The sequence below is a fragment of the Acanthochromis polyacanthus genome, chromosome 2, assembly GCF_021347895.1.
Source record: "Acanthochromis polyacanthus isolate Apoly-LR-REF ecotype Palm Island chromosome 2, KAUST_Apoly_ChrSc, whole genome shotgun sequence".
Classification (NCBI taxonomy): domain Eukaryota; kingdom Metazoa; phylum Chordata; class Actinopteri; family Pomacentridae; genus Acanthochromis; species Acanthochromis polyacanthus.
Genome location: NC_067114.1, coordinates 41,650,555 through 41,674,815, shown reverse-complemented (window position 1 = coordinate 41,674,815; position 24,261 = coordinate 41,650,555). Strand labels below are relative to the sequence as shown.

Here is a 24,261-nt window from a genome sequence, read left to right as displayed (position 1 = left end):
TTTTAATGTGGACATGCTTAGTCATAGTGTTAACTGCGTATCTGACGTATCATCCAGACAATTTCAGGTTTTCCACGAAAACAACAAACAGGAATATGTCCACTCACACTTTTATTCATGCACTGACATAATTGCACGAGGGTTTTCTAATCATCAATGAGCCTTACAGCACCATTAGCTAACACAATGTAGCATTAGAACACAGGAGTGATGGTTGCTGGAAATGTTCCTCTGTACCTCTATGGGATATTCCATTAAAAATCAGCCGTTTCCAGCTAGAATAATCATTTACCACATTAACAGTGTCTAGACTGTATTTCTGATTAATGTTATCTTCATTGAAAAAATGGCTTTCTTTCAAAAATAAGGACATGTCTAAGTGACTCCAAACTTTTGAACGGTAGTGTTTGTGGGTAAGAGTGTAGAATGTGTGCAAAAACTCAAATTAAATCTGAAAACTAACTTGAATCATACAAACATTAACTCATAAATATGTGAAAAGATCATTTATTTATATATACAAAATAGATGCATTTTTATACATACAGTGCCTATCATAAGTATTCACCCCCTTTGATGCTTTACCCTTTTATTGCTTTCATAAATCAATCCTGGTCAATAAAATTTAGCTTTTTCAACAAAAAAATTTATTGGAAAAAACTCTTTAATGTCAAAGTGAAAACAGATTTCTATAAAGTAATGTCAATGAAAGAAAATTATATAAATAAAAATAATTGTTTGCATAATTATTGACCCCCTTCAAGTCAGTATTTAGTAGATGCACCTTTGGCTGTAATCACAGCAGTGAGTCTGTGTCGATAGGTCTCAATCAGTCTTGCACATCTGCCCACTGCAATTTTGCTCCATTCTTCTTTGCAAAACTGCTCAAGCTCTGTCAGGTTGCGCGGGTATCAGGCATGAACAGCCCTTTTCAAGTCCAGCCACAAATTCTCTATAGGATTGAGGTCTGGGCTTTGACTCGGCCACTCCAGAACATTTACTGGTTCTTTTTTAACCATTCCTGTGTAGCTTTTGCGGTATGTTTTGGATCATTGTCTTGCTGGAAAATAAATCTTCTCCCAAGACGTAGTTCTCTTGCAGACTGAAAAAGATTGTCCCCCAGGATTTCAGTGTATTTTGCAGCATTCATTCTGCCCTCTATCTTTACAAGCCTTCCAGGTCCAGTTGCAGAGAAACCTCCCCACAGCATGATGCTGCCACCACCATGCTTCACAGTGGGGATGGTGTGTTTTTGGTGATGTGCAGTGTTTGGTTTCCGCCAAACATGACGTCTTGTCTGATGGCCAAGAAGCTCAATTTTGGTCTCATCAGACCAAAGAATCTTCTTCCACTTGACCATGGAGTCTTCCACGTGCTTTTTGGCAAACTCTTGTCGAGATCTAATATGACTTTTCTTCAACAGTGGCTTTCTCATTGCCACTCTCCCATAAAGCTTTGACCGGTGAAGAACCCGGGCAGCAGTTGCTACATGCACAGTCTCTCCCATCTCAGCAGCTGAAGCTTGTAACTCCTTCAGAGTAGTTGTAGGGGTCTTGGTGGCTTCTCTCACTAGTCTCCTACTTGCACGCTCACTCAGTTTACGAGGGCGGCCTGATCTAGGCAGATTCACACAAGTGCCATATTCCTTCCATTTCTTGATAATTGATTTCACTGAACTCCGGGGGATGTTCAGTGCCTTGGAAATTTTTTTGTAACCATCCCCTGAATTGTACTTCTCAATAACCCTTTCCCTGAGTTGCTTAGAGTGTTCTTCTGTCTTCATGGTGTAATGGTAGCCAGGAATACTGATCAACCACTCTCTGGACCCTTCAGACACAGGTGTTTTACAACTCAGTCACTTGAAACACACCCACACCACTCAGGTGATCTTCATTTCACTAATTGTGAGACTATTGGCAACAATTTGATGGACCTCTATTGAATTAGACCATTAAATTAAAAAGGGGGTGAATAATTATGCAAACAATTATTTTTATTTATATAATTTTCTTTCATTAACATTACTTTATAGAAATCTGTTTTCACTTTGACATTAAAGAGTTTTTTTCCAATAAATCTTTGTGTTAAGAGAGACAAATTTTATGGACCATGATTGATTTATGAAAGCAATAAAAGGGTAAAGCATCAAAGGGGGTGAATACTTATGATAGGCACTGTATATATATTTCTCAGTGGCAATAATACAAAAGATCTGAATTGCTATAAAATCAAGGTAAACATTTGCTGGCTGTTTAGAACCAGTGTTTTACAGCTGGTCAACTGGATGGATGGCTCCACTTTTAAAGTGACTGACTTTATAGAAATGGTTCCATTAATAGTTCTCCGGTTCTATGGGTACAACCTCTCACCATCCTTTTTGCTGTTCTAAAAACAGCTGCTTCATTTTTAACAACATGCTGTACAGTCCCTGATAAAAGTCTTGTCGCATAAGGATATAGTAACCTTAAAAGGCATATAACTTTATTTCTAATCAATCAGTTCTCACAAAAAAAATGGTTCATTTTAATGTCAAGGGCTTTCACATTAATAACTGGGTGCAAATTGAACCCGTCATAAAGTGTCCTGATGTTCACGTCTTGTTAAAGCCCATGACATCTGTTTTTGCAAGGACAAGAGTCTTGTCATGTCTTTAAATGATTCAACCAATCACAGATTAGAAGTTCACCTGTGACAAATACTGTAACTGACACATTCCCAGGCGTGTATAAAAAGAAACCCAAGACACAAGACCTTCATATGAAGCCCAACCTGACCCCGACAGCATGCCAAAGATCCAACCACAGACCAAAGTGCTGATCATCAAGACCCTGAAGACCAAGTCTGCTGCTGAGGTGGCAGACAGCTTTAATGTATCCGGATGTCAAGTAGAGAAGATAAGAAAAAGATTTGAAGAAACTGGTGACGTTTATGACAAGCCCAGGTCAGGCAGACACCTGTTAGAGAAGAGCATTTGTTGCTTCAACAGTCCAGGGCCAGCCCTTTTTCAACTGCAACAGAGTTACACGTGAACTGGTCGCCAGAAATCCCTGTATCTACCAGAACAGTTTGTCAAATTCTCTCACGCGGTGTTCTCCATGGTCAAATTAGTGCATAGAAACCAGCATTAAACTGAAGACAACAAAAAATCGTGCTGCTTTTGTCAAGGTCCACAGCTTGCAGGAAGGATGGACAAAGAAAAGTGGTAGAAGGTTGATTTTTCTGATGAATCATCCATTGAACTGCATCCCAATCAACGCAAATCCTGCAGAAGCCGCACTGACCCAAGATTCACCAAGAAAACAGTCAAGTTTGGTGAAAGAAAATCAAGAAATTCTTGTTGCCCATTACATCCCAAACTATGAGAGAGGGCAAATTCTGCAGCAGAATGGCGTTCCTTCTCATACTTCAGCCTCCACATCAAAGTTCCTGAAAGCAAAGAAGGTCCAGGAGCTCCAGGATTGGCCAGCTCAGTCACCAGACATGAACATTATTGAGTATGTCTGGGGTAAAATGAAGGAGAAGGCTTGGAAGATGAAACCGAAGAATCTTGATGCACTCTGGGAGCCCTGAAAGACTGTTTTCTTTGCCATTTAAGATGACATTATCAATAAGTTATTTGAGTCATTGATGAGATGTATGGATGCAGTCCTCCAAGCTCTGGAAGTCATACACAATATTAATTCTTTTTTGCAAGACACCATGACTTAATGTTCTGATGTTTTTATAGCATATTTGTGTATTCAGAATAAAATATATGTATAATTTCAACATTATTTTTGCATGCGACAAGACTTTTGTCCAAGCAAAATCTGACCTTTCTGTCCTAATTAAATGATCAAACTCAATGAATGATACAAAACTTTATTTTGACATAATAAATATAATCTAGAGGGCTTTGTCATTAATATGAGCCATTTCTGATTCCATTTGATCAACTACAAGTCCAGTTGTTATTTGTTGTTCCTACAACTTAAAGAGAAGCGACAAGACTTTTGTCAGGGACTGTAGTGTTTAAGGCCATCATGTGTTTTAGCATCACTGTAGATCATTAGAATATTGAGTAAATGCATGGACGGACAATCACATAAGAATCTCTCGCAAATTATATGGCTTTTTGAAGGACCACACTGGCAACAGAGTGGCAGAAACATTCTAAAAATAACATTGATATTTACATTTTCACCATTTCTGCCACAGATTCATTTGTATGAGAGACAAATGCCTTTAAAAGAGCATTTAAGTGCTAAAATTCTCAAGTTCAGTGCACCTGCTCAATGCAAAAAGAGGTCTGGAATAGATTACTACCTTTCTAATTGAATTCAGAAACAAAAATAGAATTATTTTAACAATAACTCATAAGAAAATAAACCTCGATAATAAATGTTAATTGTAACTACATATAACTATGTTCAAGTGGGGATGCTGGTGTCTGGACCAGCATTTATTTGAGAAAATTTAAGTGGCAGACAAGACTTTTTTCTCTGTTGTGAAGGATAAAAAGAGGGTTTGCTGCCATCTAGTGGTTTGTTCCTGAATCTTCACCACAACTTCAACTCCAGAACATAAACCCTGATTACCAACGAACTGGAATGATCTCATTATGTAATCAAAGGAACGAAGGAAACACATGAATACATAAAATTGCCAAAAATAGAACACTGTTTTCTGTCCCATCTTTTGTTTTTGCAAAGTTTTTTTGATAAATAGGAGATGAAAACAAGGCTGAGAGGTGTCATTCCCTCCGCTCGTCGGGCTTGCTTCGATGTTGCTGCAGTAGGTAAAAGAACACAGCAAAACTGGCAAAAAACTGGATTAGACCCATAGAAATGATGCCGTAGCTCACGTAAAGGAAGCCCCCAATAGTTGGTCCGATTGTGCGAATCAGAGACTGAACAGATGCACAGAGTCCCAGCATCGTGCCTACGTACGAAAAGAGAGTGGGTTCAAGTAAAAAAAAACTAAACTGTCTGATATGACATTGATAGATTGAGAATTTATTGATTTTCTTTGTCTTACTGAAAGGTAAATCAAATATTGTTAAGGTTTATAAGGATTTTTTTAAGGTGTATGTTCATTACAATGAGTAATTTTTCACACCAGACACCAAAACATCACAGATTTTCATGTCACACATCAAGTGATTGGCTTTATAAGATTCAGTCCTGTGAAAGACTTTCTGCTGTTCATGTAACTGTGAATGCCTGTGGGGATGAGCTCACCTGTGTCGGCGGACGGTACGCTATTGGTGAGGATGCTATCTGTGATAACGTTAAACATACTGAGAGAAAACATCCACGGGACGATGACAATGCACAACTGGACCACAGTCTGCATGTAGGCCTGAACAAAGAGGAAGAAATGTGTAAACAAAAGCAGCTCAACAGCAGCTGAAATGAAGGATTATTTACATTAAGGGCTATCAAAGTTAGATCCCTGAAGAAAATATTGTTGAAGATTTTAAAAGATTCAAAATATTTATCTACACTGAAAGATTTGAGAAGATATAACCTACAGAACAACCGCTATACTCTAGATAAAAACTAGAATAAATGTACAATAATGTGCACTAGAAGAAATGCTAAAGATGCTTTTTATGAACCCTGTTGATGGATCCGTCTGTTATTTCCTGTTAACTTTAAGTTTATTTTTATTTGTTAAGGAAAACAAACACCATCATTCAAAAGTCTGGGATCACCCAGACAATTACATGTTTTCCATGAAAACTCACACTTTTATTCACGTGCTAACATAATTACACAAGGGTTTTCTAATCATCAATTAGCCCTAATGTGAAGCCATCTGTAAGACAATTGCAGCTGAACCAGACGTTGATCTTTCAACAAGATAGTGATCCAGAAACTACAAGCAAATCCACCAAGGAATGACTCAGAAAGGAAAAAATGGAGGGTTAGGAAGCCCAAATTTGAATCCGACTGGCACGTTGTCGGGGGAAACCAACAGTGCATGCAAGAAAACTCAAACATCTTGTAACAGAGATTTTGAATGGCACAGTAGCAAATTATGCAGAACGCCAACAAGAAGTTATGTCTGCTAAAATGGGCAACGGCAGCACCTGAGACTGACTTTACTTATTGTTGTCCACAGAATACTGATATTTTATTAAATACATAACTGAAAAGCAAATTTGCTTTGAGGTGTCATTCAGTTATATCATCTTTATCTGTAAGGACAGTAAGAAAGGAAGATCAAAAAGATTGCTTATCCAAATATGCCAACTATGTCAAAAAAAATTATTCTTATACACTACGGTTCAAAAGTTTGGGGTCATCTAAACAATTCCATGTTTTCCATGAAAACTCACATTTTTATCCATGTACTAACATAACTGCATGAGGGTTTTCTAATCACCAATGAGCCTTTCAACACCATTAGCTAACACAATGTAGCATTAGAACACAGGAGTGATGGTTGCTGGAAATGTTCCTCTGTACCCCTATGGAGATATTCTATTAAAAATCAGCTGTTTTCAGCTAAAATAGTCATTTACCACATTAACAATGTCTGGACTGGATTTCAGATTCAATTAATGTTATTTTCACTGAAAAAAAAGCTTTTCTTTCAAAAATGAGGACATTTCTAAGTTAGCCCAAACTTTTGAACGGTAGTGTAAATCATGCTAAGCATACACTTGGTCGCACCCATTATTTAAAGATTTAAACTATAGATCACAAAAATTCAATAATCAGAGGCATCCAGAGGCTAATTCCAATACTTTGATAACATTCTGCTGTCACAGAATATTATTCCATCTTATAGCAGCTTGTTTTAATAAGGTCATTATCCCTCAGAGAAGACTTTGTCATGGTGTTCCTTGACTAGCTAAACCCCCACAATGCTCTCTGTTTGACCACCTAACAGTAAGAGCGGTGCAACTAGAAAATACAGCTAGTCCACAATGCTTGAAATGTGTGTTATCTAGGAAAATGGTGTTGGCACATAGAAAATTGCAAATAATTTGGATCATATCAGGAGCAAAAAAACATAGATCAAAACTTGACCAGGCCATCCAGCTGTGGTGTGTGTGTGTGTTTTTGTGTACCTGACCAAGTCCCACAAGAGAAGAAACTCCAACTGACAAAAGCAGCATCGAATTCTCAGAGTATCTCGCTGTGAGGCGTCCAATCACTCCTCCCTGAAGAACCTGAACAAACATCTGGGTTTTACTTCTCCTTGTCTTACAGTCTGGTATCATCTGAGCCAAAGCACATTAAGCAATGACACTAAAATCAGACTGTGTTTCTGTTTTACCATTTGGACGATGCCAAAGTAGGCCATGAGGTAGCCATTCTGCTCAGGATCCAGCTTGAAGAATTCCAACACAATGATGGAGAACATCACCTGAAAAACGCCTTCGGAAACAGATGCAGCGTTTCTGTTAGATTTCCACATTTCTGTTCTCTGACATGTACAATGACTTCATTTCTCATTTGTATTAGAAAATCAAACATGGCTGCATTTCAAAATACATCCAGTTGTGATTAAAAGCGTACAAACGCTTGTTAAGACCATGCATATTGTAGCAGTCTGGAGTTTCCAATGACGACTATAACTCAGAATTTTCAATGATGGCCTCACTCAAACACGTGCATCTTGGTCACAATAGACAGTCTTGCATTTTGGTTCTTTCATAGGTCTTCTGGAGATATGACAAAATTTGCTGGACAAAAGTACACATACACTGGATGCAGTTGGGTATTCCAACAAGACAATGACCCCAAACACACATCAAAAATGGTAAAGAAGTGACTAAACTGGGCTAGAAAGAAGAATTTAACTGTAATTCCCAAAGTCCTGAGTTAAACCTCATCAAGAACTTGCAGACTGATGAAGAAACAAGTCTGTGTTAGCTTAGCCCCGCTAGACAACCCATGGCAACAAATTTAATTCTCTGCCAGGGTGGGTCTAGTTACCCTCCATAAGGCTCGAGGCTGGATTCTCCTAAAACTGGCCGGACCAATCACCATGAAGTGTAGAGTCAGAAGGCGGGCGTAACTAAGTGACGACAGAGGCACGACGATTCTGACAGAAACAACCGGAAACAACTAGCCTAGCCGCGCTAGACAACACACGGCAACGAATTTAATTCTCTGCCAGGGTCGACAACAAAAACGACAACAGTCGTTGAGCTCCATTAGCACCGACTCTGAATAATCTTTCTGTTAACATGTCTGTAATATACTTGAGCTTCACCCATTGACTGTATAAATAAGGCTTCACCGAACTACCGCATCCTCTGATTTCCGGCGCTCTAGGAGCCTATTTGTTGCGCTGATTGGTTGTATACCTACCCAATTGCTGCAGAGTGATTTGATAGACAACCTTTTAGCCCGCCTCCCTCCCTGTCGAGCGTGCCTAGACCATTCTAGACCCTTGTGCCTTCAGAAACAAGGGTCTAGCATGGCTAGGCTAAGTCTGTGTCAGAAAGCCAACAAATTTAATTGAACTGCACCAATTCTGTCAACAGGAGGGTCAAAGATAGAACCAGAAGATTGTGGATGGAAACCAAAAGAGTCTAGCTGAGGTGAAAACAGCCAAAAGAACATTCAACTGAATATTACTACTGCTAGATGTATATTTTTGACTAAGCACATTGTGTCAGATTCCCAGAAGACCTTTAATAAATCTATAAAAGAATCAAAAAAGCATGATTGCTTTTTGTGAGAAAAGTGCAACCATCCCATCATAGAAAAGTAAGTTACAGGAGTCATTGGCTGCCACAATATTCAAGGTCTTGTGTAGGTAAACTTTTGTTCACAACTGTATGTTTAACTTAGAGTAAGTTGCTTTACCTTACCAGCTCTTGGAGACATCTCAAGTAGGTTTTAATTCTTGCAAGTAAAGTTCCGAACGGCTAAGCTGAACCCAGATGGAAGAAACCATTGTATATGTTGTTCTAATTGACATTTTCTAGTCAAATATGTGCAAGTGATCTCCAAAAAGCAGCAAAAACGTCGAAAATCTAGAATTATCACCTTGCTGCTCTGCCAAACAGTGAAGCTACAGTTTACATCCATGACCATCCAGACCACATATGTAGTGAAGCCTTTTAAGGACTTCAATAGGTTGGCTCCCACGATTAACATCACAAAATCAATATCTCACCAAATGTGAACTACAGTCACAATTTCCTCTTTCGTTCCTGAGTTTTTGCAGAGCACTATGTTGACCTTTTGGATATTAAATTCATCAGATTATCATTTCATCCTATTAATTATATAAGTTAAAATTTTGTCACATATATTTGTTGCTTTTTTTAGTCTATTCTTAACAGACTGATGTTGGTGTGGGAGAATGATATTTCTTTTCTATTGCTTGCACAGATGCACAGAGAAATGACAAATAACGAACTTCTCAAATCTTGAATTAGTGTATGTATTCTCGAGTTATGGCTAAAAGCATGTTGTGTGAGACCACAGTCCTCTCCAACCATCCAAATCCAATCACTTCATCTTTGAGTTCAGGTGAATGTTTGTGCCAGATTTAAAGAAATTCCCACAAGTAGTTCAAAATGTACTGCATCCATGTGAAAAGGGTGAGTTTACAACCAAAAATATAAAAGTGGAGGCATAAAAATATGGAATTTCAAAGCTATCTATTGCAAAGCAGAAGGACTGAATGGGATAAAAAGCGTTACATTTCCTGTAGTAAAAACAGTTTGCAGTAAAAATGCTGAAGTATGAATGAAACAAACGTCTTAAATCACAGTTTTGCTCATGTCACCTCTTACCTGATGGCAAACCTGCAAAGATCTTGATGAGAAAAGTTCGCATCACTCCTGGATACTTCATCAGTCTTGTGATCTCTCCCATGTTGAACACCGATTTGTTTTTGTTGTCATTGGCTGAAAAAAATCAAAAGAGAATAAACGTGACGTAAACCCAGACGGCAAGCTATGAGTGAGCAACTTATAATGCCACAAAAACCAGCTAACCATTAAGACTTCCAAAAAATTTTCTTTAATGTAGGTTTCCTGCTTCTTGTTGTATTTTGTGGTTGTTGGGTTTTCTATACAGCAAGTTACAGCCTGTATCAGTCATTTTGGAGGGTTTGGCTGGCTATAAATTCAGTTTTATCTGCTTGAGACTGACTGGCATCCAGGTTTAACTAATGTTTGCTAAGATAATGACTAAGTGAACCTGTTTTGTAAAGCTGGACTTACAGGTCATGTATAGACTAACTATGAGGGAAACTGCAGTTAAATTCTTATGCTCAGACAGAACAGAATGGGTAGCAAAAAGCTAAAGTCAAACCATTTAAGAGCAGCTTCAGATTCTTTTGTTCCAGTCTCAGGATATGGATTTATATTTTGGATAATAAGAAATGGCACAAATGTAATTTTATAAAACTCTGCCTGCAGAACAGTTCACTTGTTAGAAGCTGTGTCTCATGCTTACAAGAACCAAAAATGTTTCACTGCAGCTGTTTTACTACGTGTAATGATATTAAATTCAATATTAATTAAATGCAGCATTTATGAAAGGGAAGGCTTGATTTTCTCCTCTCTCGGTGAAGTTTTTTTAAAGTAAATGCCACTACCTCTCTAAAACAATGTGCACAAATGTTGATTAAAAGTTGGTTTTTTAACATCGACTACAGAGCAACCTGTTCTACAACGACTAAAATTGTTTAATCAGTAACTTTTACTTGCTGTACCTGCCAGATTAAATAATATCTAACAGGCCAAAACAGCAGAATACAGGACTTCAGTAAACACACAGAATTAAGTTTAGTTCTAGCAAAATCAAATCACATAAGGTGTTTTTTGAAATTTAAATTCAAGCAAAACCCTGTATTGCTGCAGATTCCCCCACAGAATCCCAGATTTCTAATATACAAGTGGAACTTGAGCTGCATTACACAAATACTTTGGCCAAAAGAGCTCACAATAAAATGGGTAAAGAAGGAAAAAAATGCCAACAGTCAAACTCCTCTTTAACTTTGTGTGTTTGGTTGCTCTCTTTTTTTAATGACATACATTCAAAATATTTAATTTGAAAAATACTTTCATGTTAGTTCACCTGAAGATAACTGAGGAGCTGCTATTATATTTCGTCGATTTATTGTCTTTTTTGTGGCTATTTTTCTGCAGCAGCTCCTCTGTCAAAGAAAGATAACATCCCACTTTTAATTTTGCCATCAAAGCTCTCACTGGCTCAGTAGGTTCAACACTGAAAAAAAATATTTATAGTAGTCTATCCCTGCAAATAAAGCACTGGTGTTGGTTATTGTACATCAAACTGCTTTATTTTGCTGCCCTTGTGAAGCACTTTGTCCCTTGGATATTGAAAATTGCTCTATAAATCATGATTATTATGATACAATAGTTTTAAGAAACTCTTAACGGTCTACCCCTGTACTGGATGTAAGAAGAACTTCAGATTAAAATGATAAAAAGCATTTTTTTTCATAAAATATTTCAGATTATAACTTAATAACATGCTGTTATGGGCGTTGCCGTATTTGGGGTTTCTCCTCCTTCTTTGAGTGCTTGTGTGCTGTGTGTGTTGTGTGGTGTGTATGTGAGTGCGCATGTCCTGTCACTCCCAGGCTGATGACAACTCGTTCCACCTGAAGCTGGAGTAATCAGGAACAGCTGTGGCATGAGAATCAGCCAATCTGGTGCCAGGGTGGACGAGTACAAAGACGCCAGTCAGCCTGAGGACGATGAGCTCGTCGCTGTAACCAGCCCTGCTCCAGTGCCTTCGATTAGTTAAACTTTGTTAGTGATCTGGAAAACTGTTGTACTGTTGGACTCTGTTTAGGCTTTAGTATTTTGTTAACTCTTGTGAAACTTGTGGATTTGGAGGCACTAGTTTTTCGTTTGGTTTTGTCACACACCATTAGTGTTAGGATTTAGATTAGGATATTTCTGTTGATATAACTCTAGTTTAGAGTCTCTTTTTGTTGCCGTTTGTATTTTATTTTTACCTTTATCAATTGTTGCCTCTCTTTTTGTTCATTATTGTACTTTTTATTTTATATATATTAAAACATTTAAACGCCGAATTACATCTGGGCTTATTATGTTACACCTTTACCCACATAACGAGCTAGGGTCGTAACACATGCACACAACGATGTTACATTAGATCAAAGTGAATTTATAAACATATTTTTATGATGTGAGTTTAAATGAAGCTCTCAGATTCCATTTTTAATCCTCTAATCTTCAGTTTGGACTCCATCTGGACCTGTCTGGATGTTGTTGGGACGTTGGACTTCTCTGAGGAGAGCAGTGAGAAGTTAGACTGGCTGGATTTGACTCCAGACGACAGCTTGATCTCCTTTGTGTTCTTGGCCACCAAGTTCAGCTTCTCAGCGAGATTCTCCTCGATAGCCGCTAGTTCTTTCCTCATTTTTTCATTGTCACTTCTGTAGGCATTCCTCTCTGCGGTCACTGCTTTGAACTTTTCCTTTTGGTCTCTGGCTGCTACCTGGCTCTGCTAGCCTAGCCATGCTATACCCATGTTTCTGACGGCACAAGGGTCTAGGGAAGCTCGACAGGGAGGGAGGCGGGCTAAAAGGTTGTCTATCAAATCCCTCTGCAGCAATTGGGTAGGTATACAACCAATCAATGCAACGAATAGGCTGACGTGGTTCCGAGAGCACTGGCGGATTGTGGTTAAGTCCCATTAGCTTCCCAACCAGCGGAGCCGTGGAGCCAACTGGTATATTAAGGATTTGCCATATCCCGTTGGCATAAGTCCAAATACGTCTTTCTTCTCAATGAAACACTTCAGTGCTGTCCTTTGTTTATCTTTCAAGTTGAATTTTAGCTTCAGATCTTTAAGGGCTGTGGCCAAAGCCGAGTCGAAAGATAACTGTTTATTGTGCGCTGGTTGTTTCTGTCAGAATCGTCACGCCTCTGTCGTCACTTTGTTACGCCCGCCTTCTGACTCTACACTTCATGGTGATTGGTCTGGCCAGTTTTAGGAGAATCCAGCCTCGAGCCTTATGGAGGGTAACTAGACCCACCCTGGCAGAGAATTAAATTCGTTGCCGTGGGTTGTCTAGCGTGGCTAGGCTATGGCTCTGCTGGAACTGGAAAGAAACCTGTGCCAGGTTTTGTTTGAGCTCCTCACACACCTTCTGAGTTTTCGTCATCTCTTTGGTCTGATCGAGCAGCTGCTTCTGTGAGAACTCGATCTTCTGGTGAGGCCCGTCTTGGCCGGGCTTCTTAACCACAGCAGGTTTTTGTTCGAGCAGATCTGCCCTCTTCACCATCTGATTCTTGAGAAAGTAAGACGGTATGCTGTCTCTCAGCTTCTCCCTCTGCATCTCTATCTCCTCCTCACACCTTCGGAGCTGCCGATTGTGCTGCTCTGCTTCTTTTCCCAGGAAGTCTTTCTGCTTTTCCAGTTTCTCGTTGTCCAGCTTGAGCAGGTGGATTTGCCTCATGTGCTCCTTACACTGACCGTCCTTCTTGCTCCGGTTTGACTGCTGGGTTGCGATCCTGTCCTGCAGCTCTGAGTTTTCATGTCGACAGTGCAGCCACTTCTCATTCAGCCCGTCTCTCTCTTTGAACACCTGCTCCAGCTGCTCCCTCAGGTTTTGCTGCTCAGCTCTCTGGGTTACGATCTGCTGCCTCGCCGACTGCAGCTCCTTCTTCATCGACTCCACCTCTTGCTTCAGGACCTGGTTCTGCTGGTGCTCCCTCCCCAGCTCCGTCTTCTGGACCCTCAACGTCTTCCCCAACACCAACACTTCATTTTTGCATTGCACCAACTCACTCCTCAGCTGGTCTCTGTTCTTGCTCACGCTGCTGAGTCTTTGCTGCTCCACCTTTAAATGTTCGCTCTCGGTCATCAGACACTCCAGTCTCTTCTTCAGGGCTTCGTTTTCCCTTTCAAGCTTTTTGTTTTCAGTCTGCATGTGGTTGTACTGCAGCTCCACATCAGGAATGATGATAAGACGTACTGCTGATAAGCTGACAGCGGGCGTCTCTTAGGCTGCTGCTCGTCACCAGGTCCAGAAGCCACATCTTTAGGGGACTCCATCTTTTTTAATTTGTTGCTTTCTACACCACCACTGGGCTGACTTAGATTTGAATTCTCTTGTCTCCTTAGTCATTGCATCATAACATTCCAACAGAGTGGAAGAGCATCATTCACCCTCCAACTGAAATTGTAGAAAGAGACTCAGGGACGGTTTAGAAAACAAGGAAATAGTTCTAATTAAAGTACACTAATGAAATCTGGTCTTTTCATAATATACACTATCCCTCAAAAGTCTGAGGTCACCCAGACAATTTCTTGTTTTCCATGCTAACATAACTGCACAAGGGTTTTCTCATCATCAATGAGCCTTACAGCACCATTAGCTAACACAATGTAGCATTAGAACACAGGAGTGATGGTTGCTGGAAATGTTCCTCTGTACCCCTATGGAGATATTCCATTACAAATCAGACGTTTCCAGCTAGAATAGTCATTTACTGCATTAACAATGTCTAGACTGGATTTCTGATTAATTTAACGTTATCTTTATTTAAAAAAATGCTTTTCTTTCAAAAATGAGGACATTTCAAACTGACCCCAAACTTCTGAACAGTACTGTACATAATTCATTTATTGTAATTGTTTATGTTTTGCAGATTCTGCAACAATATCCCACACTGATAACGTGTAAGTGGAACTAGAGCTGCACTACTCACAAATACTTTGGCCAGAAGAGCCCACAACAGAATATGTGAAGAAATAAAATGCCAACAGTCAAATTCATCTTTAACTTTGCGTGTTTGGTTAGCTTGAAAAATCCAAACTGAATCTCCATGTAATCTCGTATCTCCATGTTAGGAGATACAGGAGAATCAGTTTGGCATTGAGCGAATTGAATCGTGTTTCCCCTCCGGGAAAGTTTGGTACGACCAATCATAGCACGGGAGGCGGGAGTTAATGCTGCGTCATCTTCAGCGCCTGGATTACCCATAAAACACCTGCGCACCTCCCGTAACCAAACACAAACATTAACGAAGTTATTCCTAACACCGCTAATCGTTCGGAAGGAGTCTTTTGTTGCGTAGCCTTTTCAAAAATAAGTGTTATACTTGAGAGTACCCCATGTATTCGCAGATTTTTGTGACAAAAACGGCAGTAATCATTCACCGCGACGCTTTCTCGGCTGCATGCCATTGTTGTTTGGACTACATGGACTTCAAGGTCGATTTGTTTGTGCGTCACATCCGTGTTACGCTGATTGGTTCTTTCTCGTTCAAGCTGCATTCGTTAGCCCCTCCTTTTTGAAATCGTCTGCTATAATCACAATGCCAGACTGTCTTTATTTATATTTATATTAATACATAAATAAAGTCAGTCTGGATTTTCCAGGCAAGTGTTTGGTCATTTTTTTATTTTGGATTTTTTGAAAATGAATTACGATCAGAACTTTTGATTTGAAAAATACTTTCATGGTAGTTTACTTGAAGATAACTGAGGAGCTGCTATCATATTTAGTCAACTTATTGCCATTTTTGTGGCTATCTTTCTGTTACAACTCCTCTGTCAAAGAAAGATAACATCCTACACATAATCCTGCCATCAAAGCTCTAAATGCCTTAGCTCTTCTGAGGCAAAAATTCCTTCTTGATTTTCTGACAAACACATCTTGATTTTTACATTGCAGATTTGATGGTCATAATATAAACTTAAATAATCATTACATTTTCTTGTGTTTCTGTCTTCAGTAACAGTGAGTTTGGAAAAAAAAAACTAAAATGAAAATGCTTTGATTCCATTTTTTAGGTCTTTTAACAATTAATTGGAGTCTTAACAGCTAGCTATTCATCAAGACGGCTACATTTCCTCCTTTTTACAACAGCTGTAGTCATTACAAGCAACAACCGACATCTTCAGGTGGTCAGCAGTTCAACTCCATCTGTGACGGCAGGTTATCTGTCTGCTGGAACTTGCAAATCTAGATTTTATTTATATATTATTCTTACTGGTTTCAGAATGAGCCATCAGTTTGTCTTGTCCTGTATTCTAGCTCCACAAAAAAGACATTCAGCAGGAAAAAGTGCACCCACACTAGAATGCCATGTATGTGCTCAGCTGCACACATTAAAAAAATTTTTTTTTTTCTTCCCTTCAATAACAAAAAGTGTGTCTTACTTTTTGTGTTGCTTTCAGGAGCTGCAATTTTAGTGGTTTTTGGGATGAACTGTAAAACCAGCAGCAAACTGAAGAAGCTCCCTGCAGCACCAACACATGCAGTAAACGTTTCCCTGGAAACAGGGAAGCAAAAGCAGTGTGAGCCGGACAAATAACATGGACATTTTACAGAACACACACATCTGTCATTGCTGTTTTCATTGCATTTCTATGCTTAGTTAAACCTGAAATTATGCCTTGGTCACTCAAGGGCAGCAGAACAAGCTGAAACTTGTTTAATTTTTTAATTTTTTAATTTTTATCTTAAGCGAACTCTGTCAGATCTTTATGTATGATCTTAAATGTTGAGATGAAACCCAGATATATGGAAAGTCTAACCAGCCAACGTGGCTCTAATGCTGTTGCTTTGTCATTTTACACATTTCTGATGAAGAATTTCATCATGTGAATTGCTCTTGTTATATTAAATGAAAGTGGAACTCATTGCATAAAACATTTTGATTCTATTTTGAGAAATTTAAATCAGATTTTGCATATTTTTGTTTTGATTTCCAACAGTTTGCTAATATCTTTTTATAAAGCAGTTGTGACAAACATGTGAACAAACAGCTGCTTAAATACAAAACCAGCAGACTTGAAAAAGCATTTTTATTTACTTGGATTCATGTTTATGGCCACCTGATTAATGTTTGTGTATTTTTTTTTAGCTCTATTATGGCCTTATAGAAACATAGCACACAATTTAACAGTCTATTTTTTTTTACAAGCTAGTTGCTAATTATATCTTTGTGCTGTTTGCTGCTGGAAAGTTAATGAACTGTGGGTTTATCAGGGATTTGGATTATCAACACTGGTCAGTTTTTTTGCAAACTGGGAAACTGACCTTTAATCTGTTGACATCTAGGTTACAGTATCATAGACAGCGTGGTGCAGCTGCATTTTTATTCATCCAGAAACATTTGTGTGTTAGTTTCTTATTGGTTGCAGCAATTAGGGGTGGAGCGATGCACTTTGTTCTACAGAACATTCTCTATAGGGGCCTTTTGGTTTGGCATGCATGTGTACAAAACAAGTCCAGGTGTGGAACTTTATTGTATGTGCAATTCGATTATTTTTTTATTTTAAAAATGTATAAAAAATTTAATTATTAATTAATAGGTCGCACCCAGTTTTGGCAGACTTTAAAGACATACACAGCCTTAGTCTGCTCAGTAAACTGTTAAATTAAACTAGAAGCAGGTTTTCTTGTTTTTTGTTGTACTGAAAACATACCAAACCGTGATTTTTGTGTATCGTTACACCTCGAGCAGCAAAGACTGAAAGAAAAACTAACAAAGAAATACTGTGTCTATCCAACTACAGAAAAGGCTAAAAAAATAAACACAACACATCATTTTTAGGCCTTCTTGTGTTTTTAAGGTGGCATATTTGGTATTATTATGTGTCCCAATCAAACCATGACTCTCTCTGGACTCTGACTAAAATAGTTGGAGCATTGTTGTGCTTCATTTTTACATTAAATTTCATCAGAATTTTGCATCACACTCACCAGTATCACTACCCATTCTTGTCTAATTTTTAATTTTGATTAGATGGAAATATATTTTTCAACTTTTACTAGAACTTTTTAAATCTTACTCTGCCCTGATTAAGGCAGCCCTGACTGGACTAAGTAGTTTAAGAGCATCGATTTATAGATCCTGACCGATGACTGGGACACAGAAAAGTGACCGTATTTCAAAATTCTCCCAACGATTCTTTATCCTTAGAGGCTGACTTTGTTCTGTTTGGTCTTATACAGTATGACAACACAGCAACAGAAATAGTAAAACTCACCCGTAGTGCTTGATTAACTGTCCGCCCAGCGTGGACCCGGCTATCATCCCGATGCCAAAACACAGACCCATCTTGGCCAAAGCATCGGCCCGTTTGTCAGGTTCTGAAAGGTCGGTGACGACCATCTGAGTGGCTGCAGACGGGAGAAGGACGACAAAATAGAAACAAGTGAAACCGCATCTATTTCAGGACAAGAAAACAAATAACATGAGGATAAAATGGTATTTCATCCAAATTTCACAAGGGTGAAACCTTTAACTATCATAAATATATCGATGTCACTGCATGTGATTTGTGTCACATGTTGCAAATCCTGTTGATGTATTTGTAGCAGTACAGTTAGAAAGTACTTGACTGTGACTATATGTCAACAAATACCAGGGGAAAGTGCTTTAAACGCCCTCTTTTTAATGTTTCACCGTATTCGAATCACAGAATGTAAATATCACAGCAGGGACAAAGTCTGAACTCCCTACAAACCTCAAATATTCAGTTTACAAATAAAAACAGCAAATCTTCTCTTCTAAGATGACATGTCTTTTTTTTTATAATTTTTGCTTATAAATTAGTAATCACTAATCATTTCAGCTATAAATGATGAGTAATATCATATTCTGCTTATTTTCATACTATTGTGCGGTCTGCTGATGCTCTACAGTATTTTATTTCTTATCTTGTAGCTTCATGGATTCATACAACTCCACAAATCATAATAAATTATGTTTTTTTATCTGTGTGGCTTTATACATTTTATACAACCGAATATTAGGGACAAACACATGAAGAAAATAATCACAGATTTTGCGAAAGAAGTCTAATTATTATGAGAATTATTAACATTTTTTCCTCTTGTGTGTGTATAAAAAAACAATGAGTGATTAATTCATATCTATTGCATTGACAGAATTCAGGAAAAAAGGGGACTAAGTTTAAATACGACAATAGTTACAAATAATTAAAAACCGATAAAGTGATGAAAAGTAATAAAACGTCAGTAGTTTTAAAATCAGAGTTAATTAAAACACGTAGCTATAACAAAACTCAATAATACACACTAATAGATATCCAGTAAAATAAAAAAATAAATTAATTCTTGTACTGGTTCAGTTGACACTTGAGCATTGTGACCTTTTTTCCTGAAAACAGCAAAAATTCTGGATTCAGGACGTGTTTTTGTATCAGAATCTTCTGCCTCTCTCAGCACAGATGTTTCAAATACAGACTGAAGGCTGCGATTTTCTTTTTCTGTGGAAAATTCAGACTTTAACTGTGCTGACAGGGTACAATACTTGTGTGCCATGTTGAATTATACTCTCCAAAATCATTTAACAAATCATGAACACAGGTTCACTACAGAGTGTGTTCTGTGTTGTAGAGGTTTTCAACGTGCCATGTGGAGGAGCTGTGACTGCAAAGATATTCATATGAAGGAGGCTGATTTGTGGGACTTTTTTTTGTTTTGAGGTTTAAGCTACTCACCAGGGAGGACGTGCATAAAGATTGTGGGCAGCTTATGGATAAACAGCATGGCAGGATGGTTTGCTGCAGCCAGCAGCAGGAAGAAGGCGATGGTTGCAGAGCAGGACAGAGACAAAGCTGCTCGAGCCCCGAACAGATCTCCAAACCTGCCAACAAAACCAAACCCTGCGGTCACATTCTTCTGCCAGATTTGATCAGTGAGTGTCGCTATCACCATCAGAAAATCTAACAGCAAAAGAAGCTGTAACTTATTGGTGTTACCTTCCAAACAGAGGACCTCCAACCAGCTGAATCACTCCGACCGTGGTCTGCAAGTAGCCAAACCACAAGGTGTCGAAGCCAAGTTTCTTTGCCAAATACTACAGAGACAAAATATAAATGCTCACATTAAAACACAAGTAATAATATACCAAACCAGTCATATTCAAGGATTTTTATTTATCATTTTTATGGTACAGAACAAAACTGAACGCATTAAACCTAGGAAAGAGCAACAACAAACTGAGTTTCAAATGTAAAGATTCCAGTTTGTTAACTGGAAGAGTTTCTAGCTAACAAAGTTAATTTCTGACAACAGCTCACCAATTAATAGCCTTGTCAGTAGTTAACTAGTAGAATTTATTGCCTTCTTAACTTCAGGCAGTTTCTGGGATTTTTTCTTTTGCTCCTGTTGCATTTTTTCACTGCAATTCAAACCTCTATGGAAACAGCACAACTAGGATCAGAAGAAAAAAACTCAAAACAAGTTTTTGTACAAACATACACTACCAGTCGAAGGTTTGGACACACTTTCTTATTCATTTGAATGAGAAACTTTTGACTGGTAGTGTATCATTTTTAAAAATTCATCCATCCAACCATTATTTTTACAACACTTAATCCTCACTGGGGTCATGGGGGGCTGGAGCCTATCCCAGCTGACTTAGGGTGAAGGCAGGGGACACCTGGACAGGTCACAAGTCTATAGCAGAGCTACATATAGAGACAAACAATCACACTCGCATTCACACCTACAGACAATTTAGAGTAACCAATTAACCTCAGTATATTTTTGGACTGTGGGAGGAAGCCGGAGAAAACCCACACATGCACAGGGAGAACATGCAAACTCCAGGTAGAAGGATCACATGAAGGCTGGAACGTGAACCAGGGATCTTCTAGCTGCAAGGCGACAGTGCTAACCACCAATGCACTGTGCAGCCCTATAATTTCAAAAATAACATGCCAAACTTCTCTAAGGGCCCACAGGTGTGACCAATACTGTGGAATAAATGGTGGCTCCACTTACTACAGATATTTACATTTTACATTTTAATTAGCTTCCATGCTTGCCTCTTATGTGTTCTGTGTAAACACTGCCTGCAGTTCAACCTAAAAGTTTCTGAATTCTTGTCACAGAACCGTTGGTTGCAGCTGAGTCGCTGTTAACTTCTCAATTGTGCTGGAAAACACAGATTTTTTTTGGTTGGGTTTTACGGGATCTTGCGCAAACCATTTCTTTTTAGCTTTCAGTTTTAAAATGAGACCATCAGAAAAAAGTGAGTTTAAAGAAATATCACAATTTTGAGCCTAGATTTGGTTAATTTTCCCAATGACGCAGCACGTCAAAGGTTAAAATCCAGTGATTCTTCTCTTATTTCTCTGCTACGTTTCTGTCATGACATGTGGGATTAGAAACATTAACTGGAAAGATTCCTGTGTTTACAGTTTGAAAGTGTTCAGGTGGTGATGAAAACGTGAAGCTGCCACGTGACGTAAAAGCGGCATTAATGCGTTTGTCTTTACTGAATGAGAGCATGAGTCATGCTTGAGGAAGGCGTTGGGTTTTCTGATAGTGGTAGTAGCAGAAGTTAATCTTCTGCTGCACTTCTTTGTTTAATGAATGACTGAGTTCTATATGAACATGGAGGTCAGAGTTGAAGACAGATTATATTTGACTTCAGATACAGTACAGAGCGGCTTTAAAGTCTGGTACATGTTTACTGCAGTTACAGGAGATTCAGTTTTTATTTGACGCCAAACATGCTCCCTCCATCTGCTACACAAAAAGACAAATATGTATCGTGCAATCAATATTTCAAAGAAAAAAATGCAATAAATGTCCCCATATCCGGATATTACATTCTTTTGTGTTTTATGATGATTTGTAATGCGATGATAGATGGTTTAATGTTACAGTGTGTAGTTCTTTTAGGTAATTATGTTCTGTATAAATACATTTCGCCTACAAAGCTAATCATTTTATTACTGTATACTTAATAAAATGACTGTATTTATGGTCTTGTTTAATGAAAATCTGATTTCTTACTCCAGTGGAATCATAACAGACATCATGATGTAGTGAAAACACCCACTTTTATAGATAAAACTACCCAAAATGCACAAAATTAATGGATATTCTTATTGTTTAATCACTGATTTTAAGTTTACTGTCAAACAAAACATAGAAAACAGAAAATCTTCACATTTGTGAAACTGGAGTCAGCGTTATTTATCTTTAGCTTCCTGGAAAGTGTCTTAAATGATTCCCAAATTTCTACATTTGTGTACTTTTCTGTACAAGTACTAATCAAATAATCGCCTAATTGTTTCAGCAAAGTCTTTCAGCAAAGACAGAACTTAGCTCCTTCAAATACAACTTACATATAAGTACATAACAGAAGAATTTACTTTTGTCATATAGTCCAATATACAGCATATATAATAGTGACTTTTTGATTAAGTCCATTTAAGTGAATTTTCTGACAACCTGTGTGTGCATTTATAAATGTGGTGTTGGAAGTACTCAGGTCTTTCATTTAGTAACATCACAAATTAAGTTTCATATGTAAAAGTATTATTAGACCTATTACACTACTAGGAAGCACCTAATTGTTAATCCTGGTGAAATTTTAGCTGCTTACTGTTGGGTAGTAATCCACAAATTCTAGCCTGATCATTGGATTGTTTTGCAAAATTTGAGCAGAGCTGCAACAATTAATCGATCAGTTGTCAACAATTAAATTATATGCTAAAACAATTTTGATAATCGATGAATCAGTTTGAATAATTTGTTGAGAAAAAGAGTCTAAATTCACTGATTCCAGCTCTGTAAAATCAAACATTTTGTTTCTGTCCTCATCTAGGACAGTAAAATTAACTTCTTTAGGTTGTGGAAAAAAAAGGCATTTGTCATCATGGGCTTTGGGAAACACTGATCACTATTTTCTAACATTTTATAGACTAAACAAGTGAAAATAATTTGCAATTTATTTGGCAATTGTGGTTAATTGCAGCCCTACTGCAAAGTAACAATAGGTAATATCTGCTTTTAACTTCAGTATTAAGCTACATAAAACTTAAATACTGGCCTAAAGCACCTTGAAATCGTGTTTGAGGGCAGTACTCGAGTAAATGTACTTAACTACTTAATACCAGTATTTTAAACTGTATTTTAAGGACAGAACTTCACCATTAAGTGAAGCATTTTACTCCTTTAGTATAAAAGGATAGAAATACTTGTTGCACCACTGCTTACAGTGAGGGATCTGCAGCTACAATAAAGGGAGGAAAGACATCTACTATTGTACAGCACAAAAGCTACAGACCGACTGTCATCATAGAAAACACAAGAAATTTTAGATTTTTGATGAGTTACTGACTGCAGTTTTGTACTGTGTTCTTTTTTTCGTATATTTCTGTATTGTGTTGCTACTCTATACTGTCTATTATTGTGTTGTTTTCTTCTTCTGACCTGTTAAGGGTCTGTATAAGTAAATTATCTTGCAGCTATGATCTTCTAAAGTGAATCAACTGTTTACATTTTAGCTCGGCTGCAGCTTTACATAAATAAATGCATTTCCACTATGACGCCTTCACGGGAGTCACGGAAATTTCATGGTTTGACACAACAGATACTCACAGGGGTGACAGAAAACTGCAAAAACATCCATGTGATGTCCAAAGTAGCGATGATATACGTGACATAAATGATTTTCGTCCTCTGTCCGTGGTCTAATGCGATGGTAGCCGGCGAGGAAACCGAAGCTGCAGACGTTTTCTCGGCGGTTTCACTTCTTCGACTCATTTTCGGACGCTTCTTTAAAAACACCTTGACAGCAAATGTGGTCTCCCCGAAACAAAAACAAAAAACAACAGAAAGTAGACGAGCGTGTGGAAGTCCACCTGCAACCGAATGAGATGTCGTCCAGCTGGTAAAACGTCCTTCGACCCGGTGAACTCTCACCTGAGCTGTTAGCTAACAGCCGGTTGTACTTTGAAACAGGCTACAGGAGGCGTTACCGGCGGAGATGGTGGCGAGTTCCTACAAAATATAATCCAAAATGTTATAACAACGTGATAACGAGCGAGAGACCATGAAAGCCTCTCCGGTTAAAATCCCTTCGAGAATGTGGAAGTTTAGTACGTTGATGCGTTCAAGGACTCTAGATGCAATCGTACTTTCAATGTTTTAGGAGATGTCGTCATCTCAAGTTTTATGGCTGAAAGAGTTTTATTTCGTTTGCCTGATTGTATTTAATCAGGTGATTTAGAATATTATGCAATCTGGTAGGATTTAAATCTCAATATTTCCCAATTCACGCGCAATACTTTATATGCAATTCTTTAATACCCATGTGCAACATTGTAATTTATTCAATTTATTATGTAAATATAATGCCACTGTTTTTATAGCACATCGTAGTTTTTAGTGTAAATTCCATTTTTATTTATTTAACTTATCAATCTCTTCCTTAGCATATCTAGATTTTTTAGATTGTTACATTTATTAGGTCTTCAGATTTCGATTTCATATTTATATAGAGAGATTTTATAT

The 24,261-nt window shown here is 38.1% G+C and overlaps 1 protein-coding gene across 1 annotated transcript; it reads right to left on the bottom strand.

The window, feature by feature from the left end:
* Nucleotides 1-491: 491 nt before the first annotated feature.
* slc22a18 (solute carrier family 22 member 18) lies at nucleotides 492-23,862 on the bottom strand. Its single transcript, XM_022202051.2, has 10 exons — nucleotides 23,347-23,862; nucleotides 19,707-19,804; nucleotides 19,446-19,591; nucleotides 17,967-18,099; nucleotides 16,131-16,243; nucleotides 9,749-9,862; nucleotides 7,270-7,370; nucleotides 7,061-7,162; nucleotides 5,220-5,340; nucleotides 492-4,920 (listed from the first exon to the last, which is right to left on the bottom strand). Exons 1-10 carry the CDS (start codon nucleotides 23,509-23,511, stop codon nucleotides 4,733-4,735), a joined length of 1,281 nt encoding a protein of 426 aa, XP_022057743.2. The 5' UTR covers nucleotides 23,512-23,862; the 3' UTR covers nucleotides 492-4,732.
* Nucleotides 23,863-24,261: the final 399 nt, after the last annotated feature.

Bases quoted from the DNA above. Each gene is read 5' to 3' on its own strand.
- slc22a18 (XM_022202051.2), bottom strand. From the start codon at position 23,511: ATGAGTCGAAGAAGTGAAACCGCCGAGAAAACGTCTGCAGCTTCGGTT. The intron at 16,244-17,966 runs GTGAGTTTTACT...CCCTGTTTCCAG, and splicing joins CAGTTAATCAAGCACTACGG to GGAAACGTTTACTGCATGTG. The intron at 5,341-7,060 runs GTACACAAAAAC...CTCTTTGTTCAG, and splicing joins CTCTTGTGGGACTTGGTCAG to GCCTACATGCAGACTGTGGT.